At 38.4% G+C, this 16854-nt stretch overlaps 1 protein-coding gene across 2 annotated transcripts in view; it reads right to left on the bottom strand.

Moving 5' to 3' along the window:
* vap (RAS p21 protein activator vap) overlaps positions 1-16854 on the bottom strand; it is a 446783-nt gene that overhangs the window by 27781 nt on the left and 402148 nt on the right. Inside the window, exon 16 of one of the 2 annotated variants that reach the window (XR_010858638.2) lies at positions 594-798. Coding sequence is in view for 1 of the 2 variants with exons in the window: in XM_067137984.2 (XP_066994085.1) it covers positions 594-760 (167 nt within the window). In the remaining variant the exon portion in view is untranslated. The remainder of the gene's footprint in view (positions 1-593; positions 799-16854) is intronic. The other variant, XM_067137984.2, reaches the window with a different exon arrangement.

A 16854-nucleotide genomic window follows, 5' to 3' on the forward strand; every position in this document is an offset into this window, starting at 1 on the left:
CTTAAGGAGCACGTTTGGTAGCACCATATTTTAATACAAAACTTTATATTTATTTACCTCTTGAACACAAGTAGTTATGTGACATTTAAAGCAGAATATTTTACAATTTTTATTAAATATTTTAAGTTTTTTCCCACATAAAGAATTAATATTTTCACTTTTTTTTTTTTAGCACATACAAATCTGCTCCCTATAAATGAGGTATTGTATATGATGGATATTAGATGATAAGGCAGGCAAAAATGAAGGCTGGAATGAGATTACCTAGGAGACTAATGGATTCTGTCATGGAAACTAAAAGTACCAGAAGCAGATCTACAATATGATTAGAGTCTATTTTACAAGGATTTCAACGTAAGAAGAGTAGAACCAGCTGAGAAATAATCGCAAGCAGGGGATATACCGGTAGTTCATCAACTGTAGTTTGAGCTCTTAAGGGCATAACAGCCTTTAACGGCATTTTGTATATTTTTGTACTGTAGTTACATATGATTAATATTTAGAAAATCTACTTCTTTTAACTAACTCCTTATGTAAAAAAAAAAAAAAAAAAAAAGTAGTATACTAATATATTAAAAGGAGGCAACACTTACTGAAAGCTGGTCCAGAAACACCACCATCCGTTCTTTGTTTTTAAGGATGAAAGGGTTGACAACTTCCATATACTGCTCTTTGCCTCCAAACTCTACCAGATTTGCCAGGTTCTGTAGGCACTTGGCCACCATGATGAGTGACCGGGCAGCCATCGGAGGTGGAGGCTCTGTGGCACACAGGCAATGTGCCTCATAGCAAGACCATCTGTGTAAAATAACCCTGTTTGGCAATCAAATGTCTTGTGTGGAAATTACCCAATTATTACAGTAGCTGGTATACATGGAGAGAATAAAAACATTTCTTTTCGTAAGGAGGAAAATTTCAATTTAGCGCTGATCAATATTTTTATTCTATTGTAATTTTGTAAGCTTTTCTGTGCATAACTTTTAAAATGACAACTTTGACCATTACCAAAGTCTTTGCATCATAGGACTACAGTCCTATTCACCAAGTCAAAGAAAATAGCAATTTTTTAAATTAATATTTAATATGAATTTCTATTCTTTCCAGCAACTTATTTTACCCTTAACAAAGGTTAATCATTAAATTGTGAAAACAATTATATCAAAATGAAGAATTTAGCAATCAATAACAGAATTTCTGAATTAACTGAGCCACACAAGACTTCACCTTTAAAGCCATTTACAATTACCTTAAATTATCAAGTACCAGAACATAGTGCATTGATACAGAGCAGTCATTATTCCAAACATGGCAGATGTTTCACAATTTGGAATGACTGAATCAATGAGGTTGGTTAATAAATATTTTGAGGGGGACATTAATTGATATACAATGTCAAAAATAAGAACAGCTACATTTTGAAGTACCAGTACGTTCTAGACTTAGACCCTGCTTACAACACATACATACTCTTAACTAATCTTATTTTTCCCCCCTCTCACAAGGACTGTCAGCATAGTTCTAGAAACTGGATGCATTGTATCTACAGGCTTAATGTACTACCTTATGTGGTAAACACCAGTCCATTATCCCTGTGTCAATAACTAGAGAATACAATACCATTTTTTGAATTCAGATTCACATAGTCTAGTTTTATTTTGTGTCTCCAAATATATTTCCTGTGGGCTGGAACCTCACAAGAGCAAACTCTAAGTTGCTATTCAGGATTTTCATCTTGTTTAACAATTGTCGCCGACTTATGGAACTGTTCCATACTAACGTATATACACCAGTAGTTTAAGTTACTGGCAAGAGATGGGTCTTGCGGAACAAAGAGATTACTCCTTGTTCACGGAATCTTCTATATAAAATGCACCCTACCAAGTTCATAGAATGCTGTATAAAAAGATAAAATGCAATCTGCCTGCACTTGTAGTAAATAAACATGGTGACAAAGATATCACGAAGTGGCTAAAAATGATGATTTTTCATCAGGGACAAGAATGGGGCCATTTTCCAGTTCTTATACCCCCAACAGAAAGGAAAAATCATCCTTCCAGGTCCTGCAAAGCGTGAAAGGCTCATAAATTAAGGTCAGAAGTTAGGCAGCTATGTGAAAAATGTGGTGTGTGCCACTTCATCTGGAAAGCTGTCAAAAAAAAAAGAGAGACGATGATTCATGATTCACTACTGAAGACTGGAAAACAGTTACTGAACGTTTAGACATCGATCTGTGATGAAAGCAGCTCTCTAAAAATGTAAGTTTTCTAATAATTCTCAGTAAACCAAGTTACTGTATAATTCTCAAAAATAGAGTTTTCTGTCCCTGCAGGAGGAACAATTATTCAGGTTCCAACAGGTTAAGTAAGTCTCTGCAGGGGCATATTCTATGAGGAAAGCTGTTTTTTTTTTCTTTTTAAATGCTATTTGTTCAGGGCGTCGACCCATGTGGATCTTTTGCCCCTACTGGCACCATATTGGATGAACCTGCGTGTAATTGGAATGGCAGTAGTGTAGAATGTTGTGTGTGAGGAAAGGAAGATTAAGGACGTCACAAACACCCAGTCCCCAGGCCAGGGATATTAATCATTACAATCAAAAAACCCTGACTGGGCCGGGAATCAAACCCGGGGCCACTGGGTGACAAGCAATGCGTTGCCCCCTACACCGCGGGGCCGGACAGGAAAGATGTTACAGATCTTGTGATTTATTCAGCATCTGAGAAGTATTCTCATTGCTTTTTCTTACACAGTCCTAGGAGGAATACTTTTCCATATTTTATACTGGTGGTTGTTTTCCAATTTTAGCAAGTGTTTTTCCTTGGACTTTTTGATTGCTTCTGAAGTGCGACACTTGTATTCTAGCACATGAAAGCTAAATCCTGATCCTTGACAAACAAGCTTATCAACTTTCTTCACTTTGCTCAACGCCTCTGTGACAAGAAGCCCACGGAGTGTTGCAGAATACTCCTACCAGCGAAAAGTCACTTCAGGACTTGATAGAGCCTTTAGTGCTGCTCTACTGTCTGAGATTATCAGAGATGCCAACTATTACGATTCAATCGTAATAATTATGAATTACCCATCACAATTACGCCTTTACGAATCACACACCACAAATTACGATTTTTTGTTGATTTTTAAATCTAAGTGTAAGAAGTGTTCAAAAGGATACACAAGGAATGCCATTACAGCTTGAATTCTCGGAATATTATTTTCAGATTTCTCAGTAATAATTTATATCTATTTCCTGTCCCTTGTTTAAGAATATTTCGAGTTTTCACGTGCCGAACGCAGTGTGTGCTTCCAGTATTGGAAAAATAGGCACCTGTGAAGTGGTATATCTTGCGGAGTTGTTGTCTTTGTTCGTCATATGACCAGACTTCCATGCAAGTATGCGAGTTCTTTTGTCATTGTTTTGGCGGCAAAGTGGTGACAGACTCCGTTTCATTGTGGATACTGTGTGCATGACTGTTTAAGAAGTATTTATACAGATTTTTGTTGCCAAATTTACATATATTGCTCTTCTAGGATATATGCTAATCATGTGTAACAAAATGCGAAAGGTTTGAAATAATGAAGCGATTTCTTGTGCAGGAAAATACGTGTGGTAATGTTACCATGATTAGTGACGCTAGTAATAAACCAAAAATAATTCAAAAATTTAGGGAGGAACACTTGAAAGAATGGCCCTGTTTACTGCGTTTCTCAGAATCTCATTCACACATGTTTTGTAGTGTGTGTAGCTGCGATTTTTCAGTTGCGCATGGTGAGGAAGAACAAGACTGAGTTCCGTGTTAATATGAACACCGAACTGTTAAGTGCTCTGTTAGTGCAGAGGAAAAGCATGTCACCAGTGAATGTTTACCAAACAGCAACTACAAGCTGCTAAGGGAGCAACTACAGTACTCAACAAAAGAAATGATCCTTCAACCTCCACTCAGATATGTACTGCAGATCATCTGTTACTTTAGCATGTAAGAATCATTCACTCTTTATATGCCAGTCTTTGAATATGTGGTTGAATTGTATGTTGTTCATTGATTTTCCAATGATATGGAAGTTAGTAAGATAGTAAGATCTTGAAATTTATATATATATATATATATATATAAAACGGCTGCATTACGAATTGCCATTCTTGAAAATTGGCATCTCTGGATTATTATAATCTGTGTATATGAATATATTCTTCTAATACCTTCATATAGACACTGTAGAATTAGCATAGTAATATCTCAAACACTATTGCACATTTTCCCAGGGAGAAGTTTGTACTTGTTCTTGATCTTATTCTGTATACCACAGAACATGTTCCCAAGTACATTCTTGACCTGTCAGTGGGCTAGATCAAAGAACGATCATGATGAACAAGTTTTTTATTCCAGTAGTTTGTGTCTATAATGACCTTTCATTCTTACTGAAGTGACAAGTTACTGAAGCACACTCTGACTGATGTTAAATTTGGGATCACCTACAAAAGAACTTTTTGACAATGATCACAGAATGTTTAGTTTCTTACCCTGCTGCATTCTATGGGATGTCATTCTATCCTCCTCAATAATAGATTAAAGGGGTGAGACTTAACAGCACCTCCATAGTAGCTGTTACGGTTATTTTGCAAGCTCCAGTTTTTTGGAGTTTACCTAGATGTAAAAGGGAGTTTATGTTCAGTGTCATGTTCACCAGGCCAAGGCACCAAATAGTCTAAATGCCCTTCATACTGAGCCCTTATTGAAGTGCTCATTTAATTAATCAGTCATTTATTCGAATGTACAGAGAATATTTCATTTTATTAAGTACTAGTAGCTGGCAGGAAACATCTACATTCAACAGCACATGTCGCAATTTCTGCAGGGAGTGTGGAACTCTGGTTTGTATGCTCACCAGCTAAGTTTAGAAGGTGGTATTTCGACATGACGCACACAAAGCCGAACAAAGGAACAACAGAACTCCAACGGACATTTCGGATGCCCGGGCGAGAGGCTAGGGTCGCTTATAAGAGATGTTTGAAGTAAGCGTCAGGTACGCGATGCATCGAGCCAATGAAACGATAGAGCCACCGTCAATATGGCGAGGCGGCCCCCACCAAGGATTCGACGGCGTCTTCGAGGACGAGTTAATAAAAACGATGACCGAGTCAGTTAGTTACCCTATTATTTGACGAGATTTTGTGCAGGTAACATCGTAAGAAGAAGTTGTTATTTACACGAGTGATCGTGTGGGGACTCGTAAGATTTCGTTGGAAGATGCTCAGTCTACCTTTGATATACTCAAGTTTTCTAATACTGGGAGGATGGTATTTAACTTGCGACTACCAAAGGGAGAGAACAGTTCCATTTAATCATTTCAAAATGAACAATAGCTTGCCGGTGTAAATAGTTTTCCGAGGGCATAAACTATACAATTTTCAGTCTAGCCGTTTATAAAATGAGAAATATTTGACATAGTTACAGGAGTAGATAAGATGAGCGGTTCCGCTACTGAGTGGGAACTGGTTTCACGGTCAGTGGAATTTACCCCCCGCTGTAGTATTCTAGTAACCGGCCGGTTGATCTTGACCTAGTTTCTACATTGTGAACGAGGGGATGTTTTAGACAACATCCAGAAGCAGAAGCAGCAACGGAAAATATGACATCACCTTTCTACCCCTCGATGGAGACAAAAGGACTGATCCAAGCCTTTTCTGAAGGGAGCATCATAATCGATATGGCTGACTAAAAACAAGATGGGGTCGGCTGTCTGCTGAGGACGAGCGGCCATAAGTCAACATAACAGATGAGTACAGAGTTTTAAAGTAATTATGTGAGTGTGAACGTGTTTAATGTTGCAAAAGGGGATAGGTTAGTTTGATATTTAATTTCTGTAGATGTAGCTTTGTTTGGAAGGACTACACCCCATTTAAAGTAAATGATAGGAAGTTTGTTAATGTAAATATAAATTGTAACATAAATGTGGACCGTTTTCATGAGGTCGCAGCTTGCTTTCTTACATTTTATTCTGGTTTATTTAGCTGAGTGGTTAGCGTCATTTCTTTGCGAGTCAGTTTCTTATTTTAGCCTGATATAATATTTTGATTTGTTTGCTTTGATGTTTGAGACGCAGTGTACATCTCGGGGCTTAATTGTAAATGTAAATAAGGATTCAAATTAAAGTCAGGAAGGACTAGATTAAAGTATTGTTAATGGGAGTTCAAAGTGTACGGAAACATGCCGTCATGTTTTCTGGGATTCATTGCATGATGTGTGAATGAGAGTGTGTAAGACGGTGGAGTGTGGATCCACGAAATTGTTAGCATCATCTTCACGACTATTTTGTATATCTAGGTGGTAAATTAGTAATTGGTTCACGAGTTCCATGAACGCTGTTTCGTATTTTAAGTTCCGAATATTAGAATAAAATTTCTATAAAATTTATTATTATTATTATTGTTATCAATATGAGTTTCTCGTGATGTAGGAATGAGATATTTCAGTAACTTTCTGATGTTCAGACATGATCGATTGTCAATGTGGCAATTTCTTAGTTTCAGTTTATCATATTTATTACAGAGTTGGCCACTTTATTATTCATGTTTACTTTGTACGCGAGTGCTTTGATTTGAGACCAGCGCGGTCGTGTTTCTTTCATGCAATCGTATGTTAGACGAAGTCCTTCATACTTCTTCAGTTTTACGCAACTTTAAGACATGAGATATTATTTTGTGTGATTTTGAGCAAGAGGACGCGTTCCTCATCTGAAAGGCCTGCATTTTCTTGATTGTGTGACTTGCCTCGGGTAGACTGTTGAGCAGCGTGTGTAAAGGGTTGGACCCTGTGGTTTTGGTATTGCTGCTTTATTTTGGGAGACGTGGATCTCCACTTTGAGTCATTCCGCCGTGTGTTGGCGAGGGTGATATGTTTGTCTACCGAGGAGAGTTTTATTTGAGCGGCCTATACTTTGTGATTTTACTGCTTCTGTCCATGTCTCTATGGCTGTTTCAGTTAATGAGAGTTTTATACTGCGATGTTTTGTTAAGATTTTCTTTTATTGATGTAACCGCGGGGAGGAATATTTGTGTCATGTAATCTCTTCCAGGATACCGCGTTGAATTAGGTATTGAAAGGTAAAGCCTACTGTGTTTTTTTAAATTTTTATGAATTTAGGTCACGTAACTTCATTTCAGGAATCCACGTTGATTTGTGCGTGATATTGGAAAGTCCACCAGTTGATTGATTTGGTGTCATGTAATTATTTTTCAGGAACCTGTGTTGAATAGGAAGTATTGCTTAACGTGTAATTATGTTTCCTTTCATTTTCGTTGAGGCTTTAAGTGGATGCGAGTTGCGTGAATGCTGCATGCTTTCCTTGGTGAACCCTGGAAAATATGATATGTTTTTGTTTCTTTGAATGTATATATTGCCATTTACATGTGTTTATTTGGTGTGGTTCCTATCCACATTGTTTACTGCGGTCATGAGATTCCTCATGACTCCACGATGTATATATTTTGTGCATAGGATGTTTTACCACTCAGCGTGTTATATATATATTGTACAGCTAGATTAGTTTGTCCGCCCATTTTGTGCATTAGATCATGTCTTTTCTTAAGGTTAGGAACTCCACTGCAATGTCAAATGTGCAGAAATGGGGAAAGTACTCATCTACAGTTGAAAGTGTTAACAAAAAGTAAAACCAGGAGCGCGGTGCGAGCACGCAAGCTCAAGTGTTAAAATTAATGAAACTTCAAGATAAGATTTCATTTGATATGGTAAGTATGTGTGTCGGCATACATTGTAAATTTGTAATATATTCTGATTCTCAAGATGGACTTTATCAAGCTGAGGGAAAATAAACAACAATCTGAGTCATGTAAATCTGGATCATTTGATACTTTTGCTATTTTAAAATTATTTATCTTGTTTATTTTAATAAACAGATTTTACCCCAAACTGACGTCGTGTTTCGCCTTGCTTTATTCGTAGTTTTAATTGACCACACCGTGTCCATATTAAGTTATATGTTCCCCATCAAGATCCAGGGTGTATGTATTTTAGGGTATTATTTTATCATTGTTCGGACCGAGCACGCCTGGGATCGGCTGACTAGTCTGGGGCAAATTACCTTGATGGTAGAAACGGGGACAATACCCTGGTACATAACAATAATCATACTAAGTCTGAGTTCCCATCCATTGCCATACATTCATCTGATGAATTTGTTGTAAAGTTCCTTACAATGATGGTTTCAGATAAACTTGCAGACAAGGGCTACTCTGAAGTATTTAACCTCTCTCACCATTTTAATTTCTTCTCCATTCAGCACAGGTAGTTTCTTTGGGAGAACTACTTCTCTTACTGAAGCTTTGGCTGTGTCAAGATCGCTAATAGGTATATGCTGGGTGGTCCAGGTAATGGACAGCATGGTTGCTAACTCGTGCTACACTGCGAGTGTTGTCTACAAACATCACCTGCCCCATATTGCATGCCCAACAAGCTCCATCACATTTACACATTACGTGGGCATTTCTGTGAAACATTTAATTGCAAATACTGTATTGCTGAATTATTCCTCTCAAAAACTTTCAAAATGTAAATGTATGTTTCCATTTTTGGTTCAATTTCTCTGTACTTACAAGTGTTACAAATAGTAGCTATCCGGCAATTTACTCCCTCACACCCTTTAAATACTATCATTTGGCAATATTCTAGTCTTGATATCTTAAACAGCTGAGGAAATATTGAGGGGTGTCTGCATTTGCTAGACCACCTAGTATATTTCAAGAAGAGTCTAAATGGTATGGAAGTCCAGTGTAATCAGTTGCTATATCACAGAAATATACCCAAGATATAATTTATATTTTGTGCCTTCAAGATGCTGGAAGTTTAAGAACTGAAGTACATGTTGGATATGACAAGTCAATGGTATTTCAATGTTGGCAGCAGTGATCAAAAGAACATTCCCATACTCTTAGACCAGGTTCTGGACAACAACGTTATACAGATACCTATCAAATTGAAGCATTCTTAAGATAGTAACACAAGACCACATGGTTTCCACAGAACAGATCTGAGCTAATGTGGCTACAGTAAACCACTAGATATATTTAACTTGCAAATGGTCAATGGGCATGCATGGCTCTGGCCAGATTTTCACTTATGCTGCATGAACTTCTAATTCATCTACAGTGATGTCTTGAGAGGACTGCTTAGAAGATCAAACATAGTTAAACAATGCTCTTGCAACTGAAGAGCATTCACATAAACAATGCAGACCTCAGAAATGTTTTAGAACTTACTGTTCTGCAGCCATTCCTGCAACAGGAATCAGTATATTGTGCCAGCAGGACAGTGACCACATACATACTGCTCACTTCATTCGACATGCTTTTCAAATATTCAATAAGACTGTCTGACCTCTCCACTATTAAACAGGTATCAAACATAGTGGTTTAACACCTGATGCAATGTCAGATCACCTAGGTCACAAATGCAAGAAGCATGGAACAACATGATTCATCTGCATGCAAGAGTAAAGGTGTAATTGATGCTTGATGGAGTACTATTGATACAATACCTTTGGCATACTTCGTAACTCAAAACTTATGAATGTAGTGAGCTGGTTATGTGATAAATTACCATAACCCAACTACATTACTTGAAGATGTAATATCAACGTAACTGTAACTTGTGTTAAAGGACTGCAATTTCATTTTTCTGGCAATGTATAAATTATTTTTACAGCATTTTATCTTATGGAAAAATATTGAGCTGCTTATAACAATTTACATTTTAAAAACAATAGAATATACTAAACTATATAAAACAGTAATTTACACTTAATAAACATCATAGCTGGTAACACTGAAGTGAGGCTAGGTTCTATGGGTATTTCAGAAAATTACAAACTGATCTCCAGAGTACTGTTATATGTATGTAAATAATTGAGTATTTTTTGAGGTATATATTGTAACTCTATACACTGAATAATAATTTTATTAATAATAACCATTGATAAGAATGACTCAAACTCTCGAAGAACCATCTTTTACAAAATTCTGTTGCTGACTGATACATAGGCAATAAACCTGGCTAGATAAAGATCAGTCCTGAATGAGGCAAGACTGGAAACACTTCCACACAAGTATTTTGCCTCAACAATATATATTTTTATCAATGTGCCAGTAAATCTACTGACAAAGGTCTTCACACTGAAGCACTGTTTATAAAACTAGGTTACTGCTAAACCTTCCTTCAATCAGGGGCTGCCTTGCCAAGACAGTAAAGGTGTGTCGATTCACCGAAAGGACATGGGTTCGCTTGCCCGTCAGGAAGTCGAAATATTTAAGAAACGAGATTTCCACTTCCGGATGTGAACATGACCCCAAGGTTCACTCAGACTAAACCAAAAATGAGTACCAGGTTAATTTCTGGGGAACAAAGGCGACTGGGCATACAGCAAACCTCTCTACCCAACCAAGTGCCGAGGTTAAGGATAATATAATTCTTTACCTTCCATACCTCGAAGGACCTTTGCGTCCTGTATGGAGATTGCTTTGCTTCCTTCAATTACTGTAGATTTGAAGAGTGTCGGATAGTCAGAATTAGTCCCATACAAATTTTTAAACATATTGGGTGCCATTTCCAGAAATACAATAACCATCTAACTGTGCCATTCTGATCAGCTGCAGCACTCTTTCTTAGATGTTCACTGAAAGCACTGGAATTTGATCCTGCAACCTTGTATTCAAACAACTGCACATTACAGCCAGCAGGTATTAAATGGAAATCAGCACTTCCAAGACTATTGCTGGTAGAGAAGAAATTATGTGTACCATGTAGAACATTGTACTTTTTAACAGATGGTGCATAAGTTAAATTTAAGGACCTGTATACCAGCTTCTACTATAGTGACTGAGCATTGCAATCCCAAGAAGTAAATGTTAATGGGAATCAGGCAAGCCAAAAATTTGTTCAACAGTGTGAGGGCTCTATTCACCAGTAGAGATCTCAAACTTCAGCTCAGAGTTTGCATGTTGCGATGCTATGTTTCCCTGGCCTTCAGCATGGTTTTGAACTATGGATGGTCAACTTTTTGCTGGAGAGGCAGATTGAAGTTTTTGAAACATATCTGTACAGAGGAGAGTTTTGAATATCCTGGGTAGAAAGGAAGACCAATGGGGAAGTCTTCAACTTGTTAAATAAGAAAAAATGAGCCTTTAACAACCATCATGGAGCAAAGGCTCAGGTACACCCAGCACATCATGAGAGGTGAACAATATGAATTTCAATTCATCATTTTGGGGAAAATTGAAGGGCAACGATCTGTGGGGAGACAGAGAAATTCCTGGCTTTAAGATTTGCCTGCTGGCATGGACAAACTTCTACAGAAATCTTTCAAGAGCTGTTTTGCGAGTTAACATAATCAATTGGATCGTCAACCTTCGTAGCAAGATTGTGTCCTATGAAGAAGAATACAATCTTTTGGTTAGTTATGTAATTTAAAGTAATTACATAGAAAATTTATCATTTAAAGCAATTAATAGTTGTAGTAACTTTCCTGTGAAAAAGAAAAGCTTCTGGACTAACAAAGAAACTTTGCTTTGATAATCTCATGTCTCCTAATTATTTACAATGATGGTCAATATCCCAGAGTGCATATATCTTCTAAAATATATTAGCATGATTGTTCTTAATTTAGAAAACATATGAAGGGTTTATGTTAGAAACTAGGTTTAGCTATCAAAAGACTGAGATGAGTAAGAAACAATGAGAGTTTTCAGAGCACCATTTTCAGTGAAAAAGTCATACTATATATTTCCTTGAAGTCTAGCTGTCGTAACTGAATTAAACAATAATATGGGAAATAAAAGGTCAAAAACATACCAGAAAACAAAATAAATATAATGATCCATAAATCTCTCAAAAAATGTTAATAAGGTAATGTTAGAAGTGAAGCTTCCACGGTGTGAAGAATTATTTAATTTCCGGGTTGAACCGTGTTGTACTTGTACGCATATATGCGCATATATGCGCACATATGCGTGATATGCGTACAAGTACAACACGGTTCAACCCGGAAATTAAATTAAATAAAGGTAATGTTAGTGTTATGCTTGTTAAGCGAAATGTAAAATAAAAAGTGTGGACATTAAAAAAATAAGAATGTACAAGGAGAATTTCTGGAAAGACTGAAACAACAAATTTCAGTTACTGAAATAGGAAATGTGGAAAATGAATGATCAAACTTCAAAAGGGCATTTGTAAGTGGGACAGAGAGTGCCTGGTGTAGAACATCTATGAGAGTGAAAGAAAATGAGACATGGTGGTGGACTGAGAAGGTGAGAGAAGCAGTGAAAGAAAAGCATGGCATAAATGGAAGAGAGATAAAAAAAAGAAGAAACCAAAAATAAGTATCTTGATGATACAAGGAAATGTAAGAAACTGGTAGGAGAAGAAAGGTAAGGAAGAATTTACATGAAAGATGGAAACAGATAGAGCTGGCTGTAAAAGAATATAGTATGTAATTATACAAAGTAATAGGAAAGAAAGAGTTTATACAAAACTGATGAAAGAGGAAGGTGCAGAACTGGATAAACTACTGAATGTAAGAAATTAAGAAACTGTGTGCAGAACTAGAGGCGCATGCGACCAAAAATCACAGCGCAGAACTGTACAAGGTGAAATACTTAGCATGAGAGTTTATGAGTAAGACTCAGATTATTAAAGATGACCAAGGGAATATCATCATAAATGCAGCATGCATCGCCAAAGTATGGAGTGAATACTGCATCAAGCTGTTCACTGATGACCCACAACCAATGCCAGGTCACCAGAACCCAACAGACTTTGAACCAATGATCCTTAGAGAAGAATTGGAACATGCAATAAAAAAGCTCCGGAACTGGAAAGCACCAGGCCAAAATGGAATCACTGCTGAAATCCTAAAGAACATGGGTGACCTAGGTCGACATTTTCCACAAGTTATGTCAGAAGATGTAGACTTCTGGAAACTGGCCAGTGGTGCCACTCCGTCTTCGTACCACTGTTCAAGAAAGGTTCTCCACTTGACTGTGCAAACTATCAAACGATAGCCCTCATCTCCCATGTTAGTAAAATCATGCTCACGGTGCTGAAAAAGAGTCTGAAGACCTTCTTACTTCCACAAATCTCAGAGGAACAAACCGGGTTTGTTCCAGGCAAAGGAACTCGTGAACAGATTCTCAACATCCGGCAGCTCATAGAGAAGACAAGGGAGTACAATATCAAGATGTTCCTGTGCTTCGTGGACTACAAGAAAGCCTTCAACAAGGTAAAATGGTCAAAGCTCTGGGCTATACTCATTGAGACGGGAATGCCGAGACATTTAGTGTACCTGATTCAACAATTGTACTCTTTGAACAATGCGGCGGTGAGAGTTAATGGCAACTTCTCAGACATCTTTCCTACTAGTGCTGGAGTGTGACAAGGTTGCGTTCTTTCCCCCCTCCTATTTAATGTATACAGTGAGTACATTATGAGGGAGATTCTTGAGGACTGGAATGACGGCATCACAGTTGGTGGCAGGAAAATAACAATCTCAGATATGCGGATGACACTGCGATAATTGTAACAGATGATCATGAACTAGAAGCCATCATGCGGAGGTTAGATGAGCGAAGCAGAGAATATGGTCTTGAAATCAACAATAAAAAGACCAAAATGATGATTGTAGACCGTTTTAATAACAGACCTGCGGATTATGCGGTTGTCAGTCGCTTAGAGTATCTAGGATCTCTTGTTACAGATACTGGAGACTGTGAACCTGAGATTCGCAAGCGCATTGCGATTGAGAGAAATTCAACAGCAAAACTTACTCGCATCTGGAAGGACACCTCCATCACTTCCAAGACAAAGCTCACCCTCATTCGAACTCTGATCTTCCCTATCGCGACCTATGCAGCAGAAACCTGGACAATGAAGACGGCGGATCGCCGCAGGATTGATGCTCTAGAAATGTGGTGCTATAGGAGATTACTGCGAATACCGTGGACAGCACACCGTACAAATGAATCGATCCTGCAACAGCTCAGCATCAGAACAAGACTGTTGACCCTTATCAACCAAAAACAACTCAGATATTTTGGTCCTATTGCCAGAAGACAGGAGGCAATGGAAATACTTATCATAGAGGGAAAAGTCGAAGGCCGAAGACCTAGAGGATGTGCACCGTTACGATGGATGGACCAGATCAAGAACTTAACCAGGATGAGCTTACAGCAAGCAAGTCACCATGCCCAAAGCAGAGACTCCTGGAGGAAGATCACCAAAAGGATTGTCACGTGATGCCACTACACCCTTACGAAGAGTTGGACTAAAAGAGAGAGCAAGTAATTGTGCAGGGGAGACAGTAGTAATACGGTGTGATGACTCAACAGCAGATGATATAACCACGTTAGAGGTTGATTAGCAGCCTTTCCTTCTTCTTTCTTTTTCTACTGCTTGTGGGGTTGTGGGTGCGAAATGTATTGCACATGTGGATTTGGCCCTGTTTTATGGCCGTATGCCCTTCCTGACGCCAGCCCTGTATGAAGGGATGTAATCACTATTGTGTGTTCCTGTGGTGGTTGGTAGTGTAGTGTGTTGTGTGAATATGAAGAGGTATGTGTTGAGATAAACACAAACTCCCAGTCCCCGGGCCAGAAGAATTAATCAGAAGCGATTAAAATCCCCGACTAAGCCGGGAATCAAACCTGGGACCCTCTGAACCGAAGGCCTCAACGCTGACCATTCAGCCAATGAGTTGGACAGGTGGATTAGCAGACTGTAAAAAGAAAATGGGGAAGGCACCTGGGATGGATAAAACTAGTGTGGAAATGATATAGGCTGCTGGACATGTTAGACTACAGTGAATGTACAGATTGTTAAAGTGCATATAGAAACAGAAGGTATGCCAGAAGACTGAGGAATGGAAATAATACCAGTCTTAAAGAAGGGGGACAAAAAAGTGTGTGATAGCTCTAGAGGAATTGCACACTTATCACAAATGGCAAAAATACTGGAGAGACGAGAATGAGAAGAAAGGTAGAAGGAGAGTTGTAAGAGGAACAGTATGGTTTCAGAAGCAGATCTACGGTGGACCCAATCTCCAGTAAGAGGCAATTAATGGAAAAGAATTAGGAATATGGAAAGGATCTGGTCATGACATTCATAGATATAACAAAGGTGTACAATAGTGTTCCCAGGTAGAAGGTGTGGGAAATCATGGTCAAAAAGAGAATGGGTACCCAAACTGTAGAATTGGTACAAGCAATGTACAAAAAACTGTGTCAGCAGCGTACAGATTCTGTTTGGAAAGACAGAATCGTTTAGGAATGAAACTGGACTAAGACAGGGGAGTGTGCTGTCACCTCTTTTGTTTCTAATGGTTATGGACAAAATTATAAAGGAACCAAAGGAATCATACAGAAATAGGAAGAGGAAGTTATTACTATTCATAGACGATGCTGTGGTCTGGGGAACAAACAGCAATGAAGTAAAAGAACAACTCGATGCACTGAACATGAAAATTGAAATGGTATGAAAATCAGCGCAGAGAAAAGTAAGACCATGTTAATATCACGAGAAGAAAGACAAGGGAAAGGCACTGTGAAAATTGGTGGTCAAAGCCTTGAAACTGTTGACAATTTCAAATACCTAGGGAGTGAATTAATGTAGAATTCAAGGCTGGACATGGACATTAGCGAAAGGGTGCAACAGGGCAATGCATTCTACCAGTGTAAGAAACCTTGTATGGAATAAGGAAGTACCAAGGAAGTGTAAAGAGATAATGTACAAAATGTATTATGCACCCATATTGATCTACGCAGCTGAGATCTGAACAATGGCAAGTAGGAAGGAGAGTAGAATTCAAGATAGCGAAATGAAATAGCTAAGAAGTATGATAGAAAAGACAAGGAAAGACAGATTGAGAAATGAAGATGTGAGGAAGGAGGTTGGAATGGAAAACTTATATGAGAGAACTGATGGGGGTAAACTAAGTTGGTTTGTACATGTAAAGAAAATGGAGGAGGAATGAATACCAAAATAGATGACGGAGATGAAGTTCAAGGGAAAGAGAACGAGAGGGAGACCTAGAACAAGAGGACTGCAAGAAGAAGAAACCTTGACAGACAGAATGATGAGGAGGAATGACGGAAGGAAACAGGAAGGTGGAGAAATGCCATAAAAGTTCCAACCCGGGAGGAGCTGGATAAGGGGCAAGGAGGTAGATGATGCTGTTTCAACCATTGGGTCCATACAAGTTTATGATCTCCTTTTTCAAGAAGGTACACATTTCCCGATATCTATTGTCATTTTCACATCATGAAGCCACATGATGTAGATGTTGATTCCCATAGGGATTTGATGGCCAGGCAGGCATCAATTTTTGAAAATGAGACATAGCTCTCATAGTGCATTGGCACTGCTGGTGGCTTCAAGTAGCCTATGCCGTGGCCTCCACGGTATGCACTAGCCTTGCATCTTGGGTGGTATGCTAAGTTCCAACTGACGAGCCTAACTTAGCACACGAGGGCGAAACGCAGGCAACCAAGAATGAATCAGCTCGAAAATTTATAATGTCCAATAACGGACCATTATATTGGTATTATGAAGCCACATGGCGTGAAGCGTGGACCCTGAGGAAATACGAGAGAAGAATAACTACAGCTAAAATGAAATACATGCGGCGAACAGCAGGAGTCCTAAGTGGGAACACAAAAGAAATACAGAAGTGCTGAATGATCTTGAAAGCAGAATTGTATTGGAATACATCTATACATACCAGAGAAATTGGCTAGAACACCTAAACAGGATGTACAGAAGCAGGATGCCCAAAGCAGTCATAAACTACTGCCTCA

Source organism: Anabrus simplex, chromosome 1, assembly GCF_040414725.1.
Source record: "Anabrus simplex isolate iqAnaSimp1 chromosome 1, ASM4041472v1, whole genome shotgun sequence".
NCBI classification, from domain to species: Eukaryota; Metazoa; Arthropoda; class Insecta; order Orthoptera; family Tettigoniidae; genus Anabrus; species Anabrus simplex.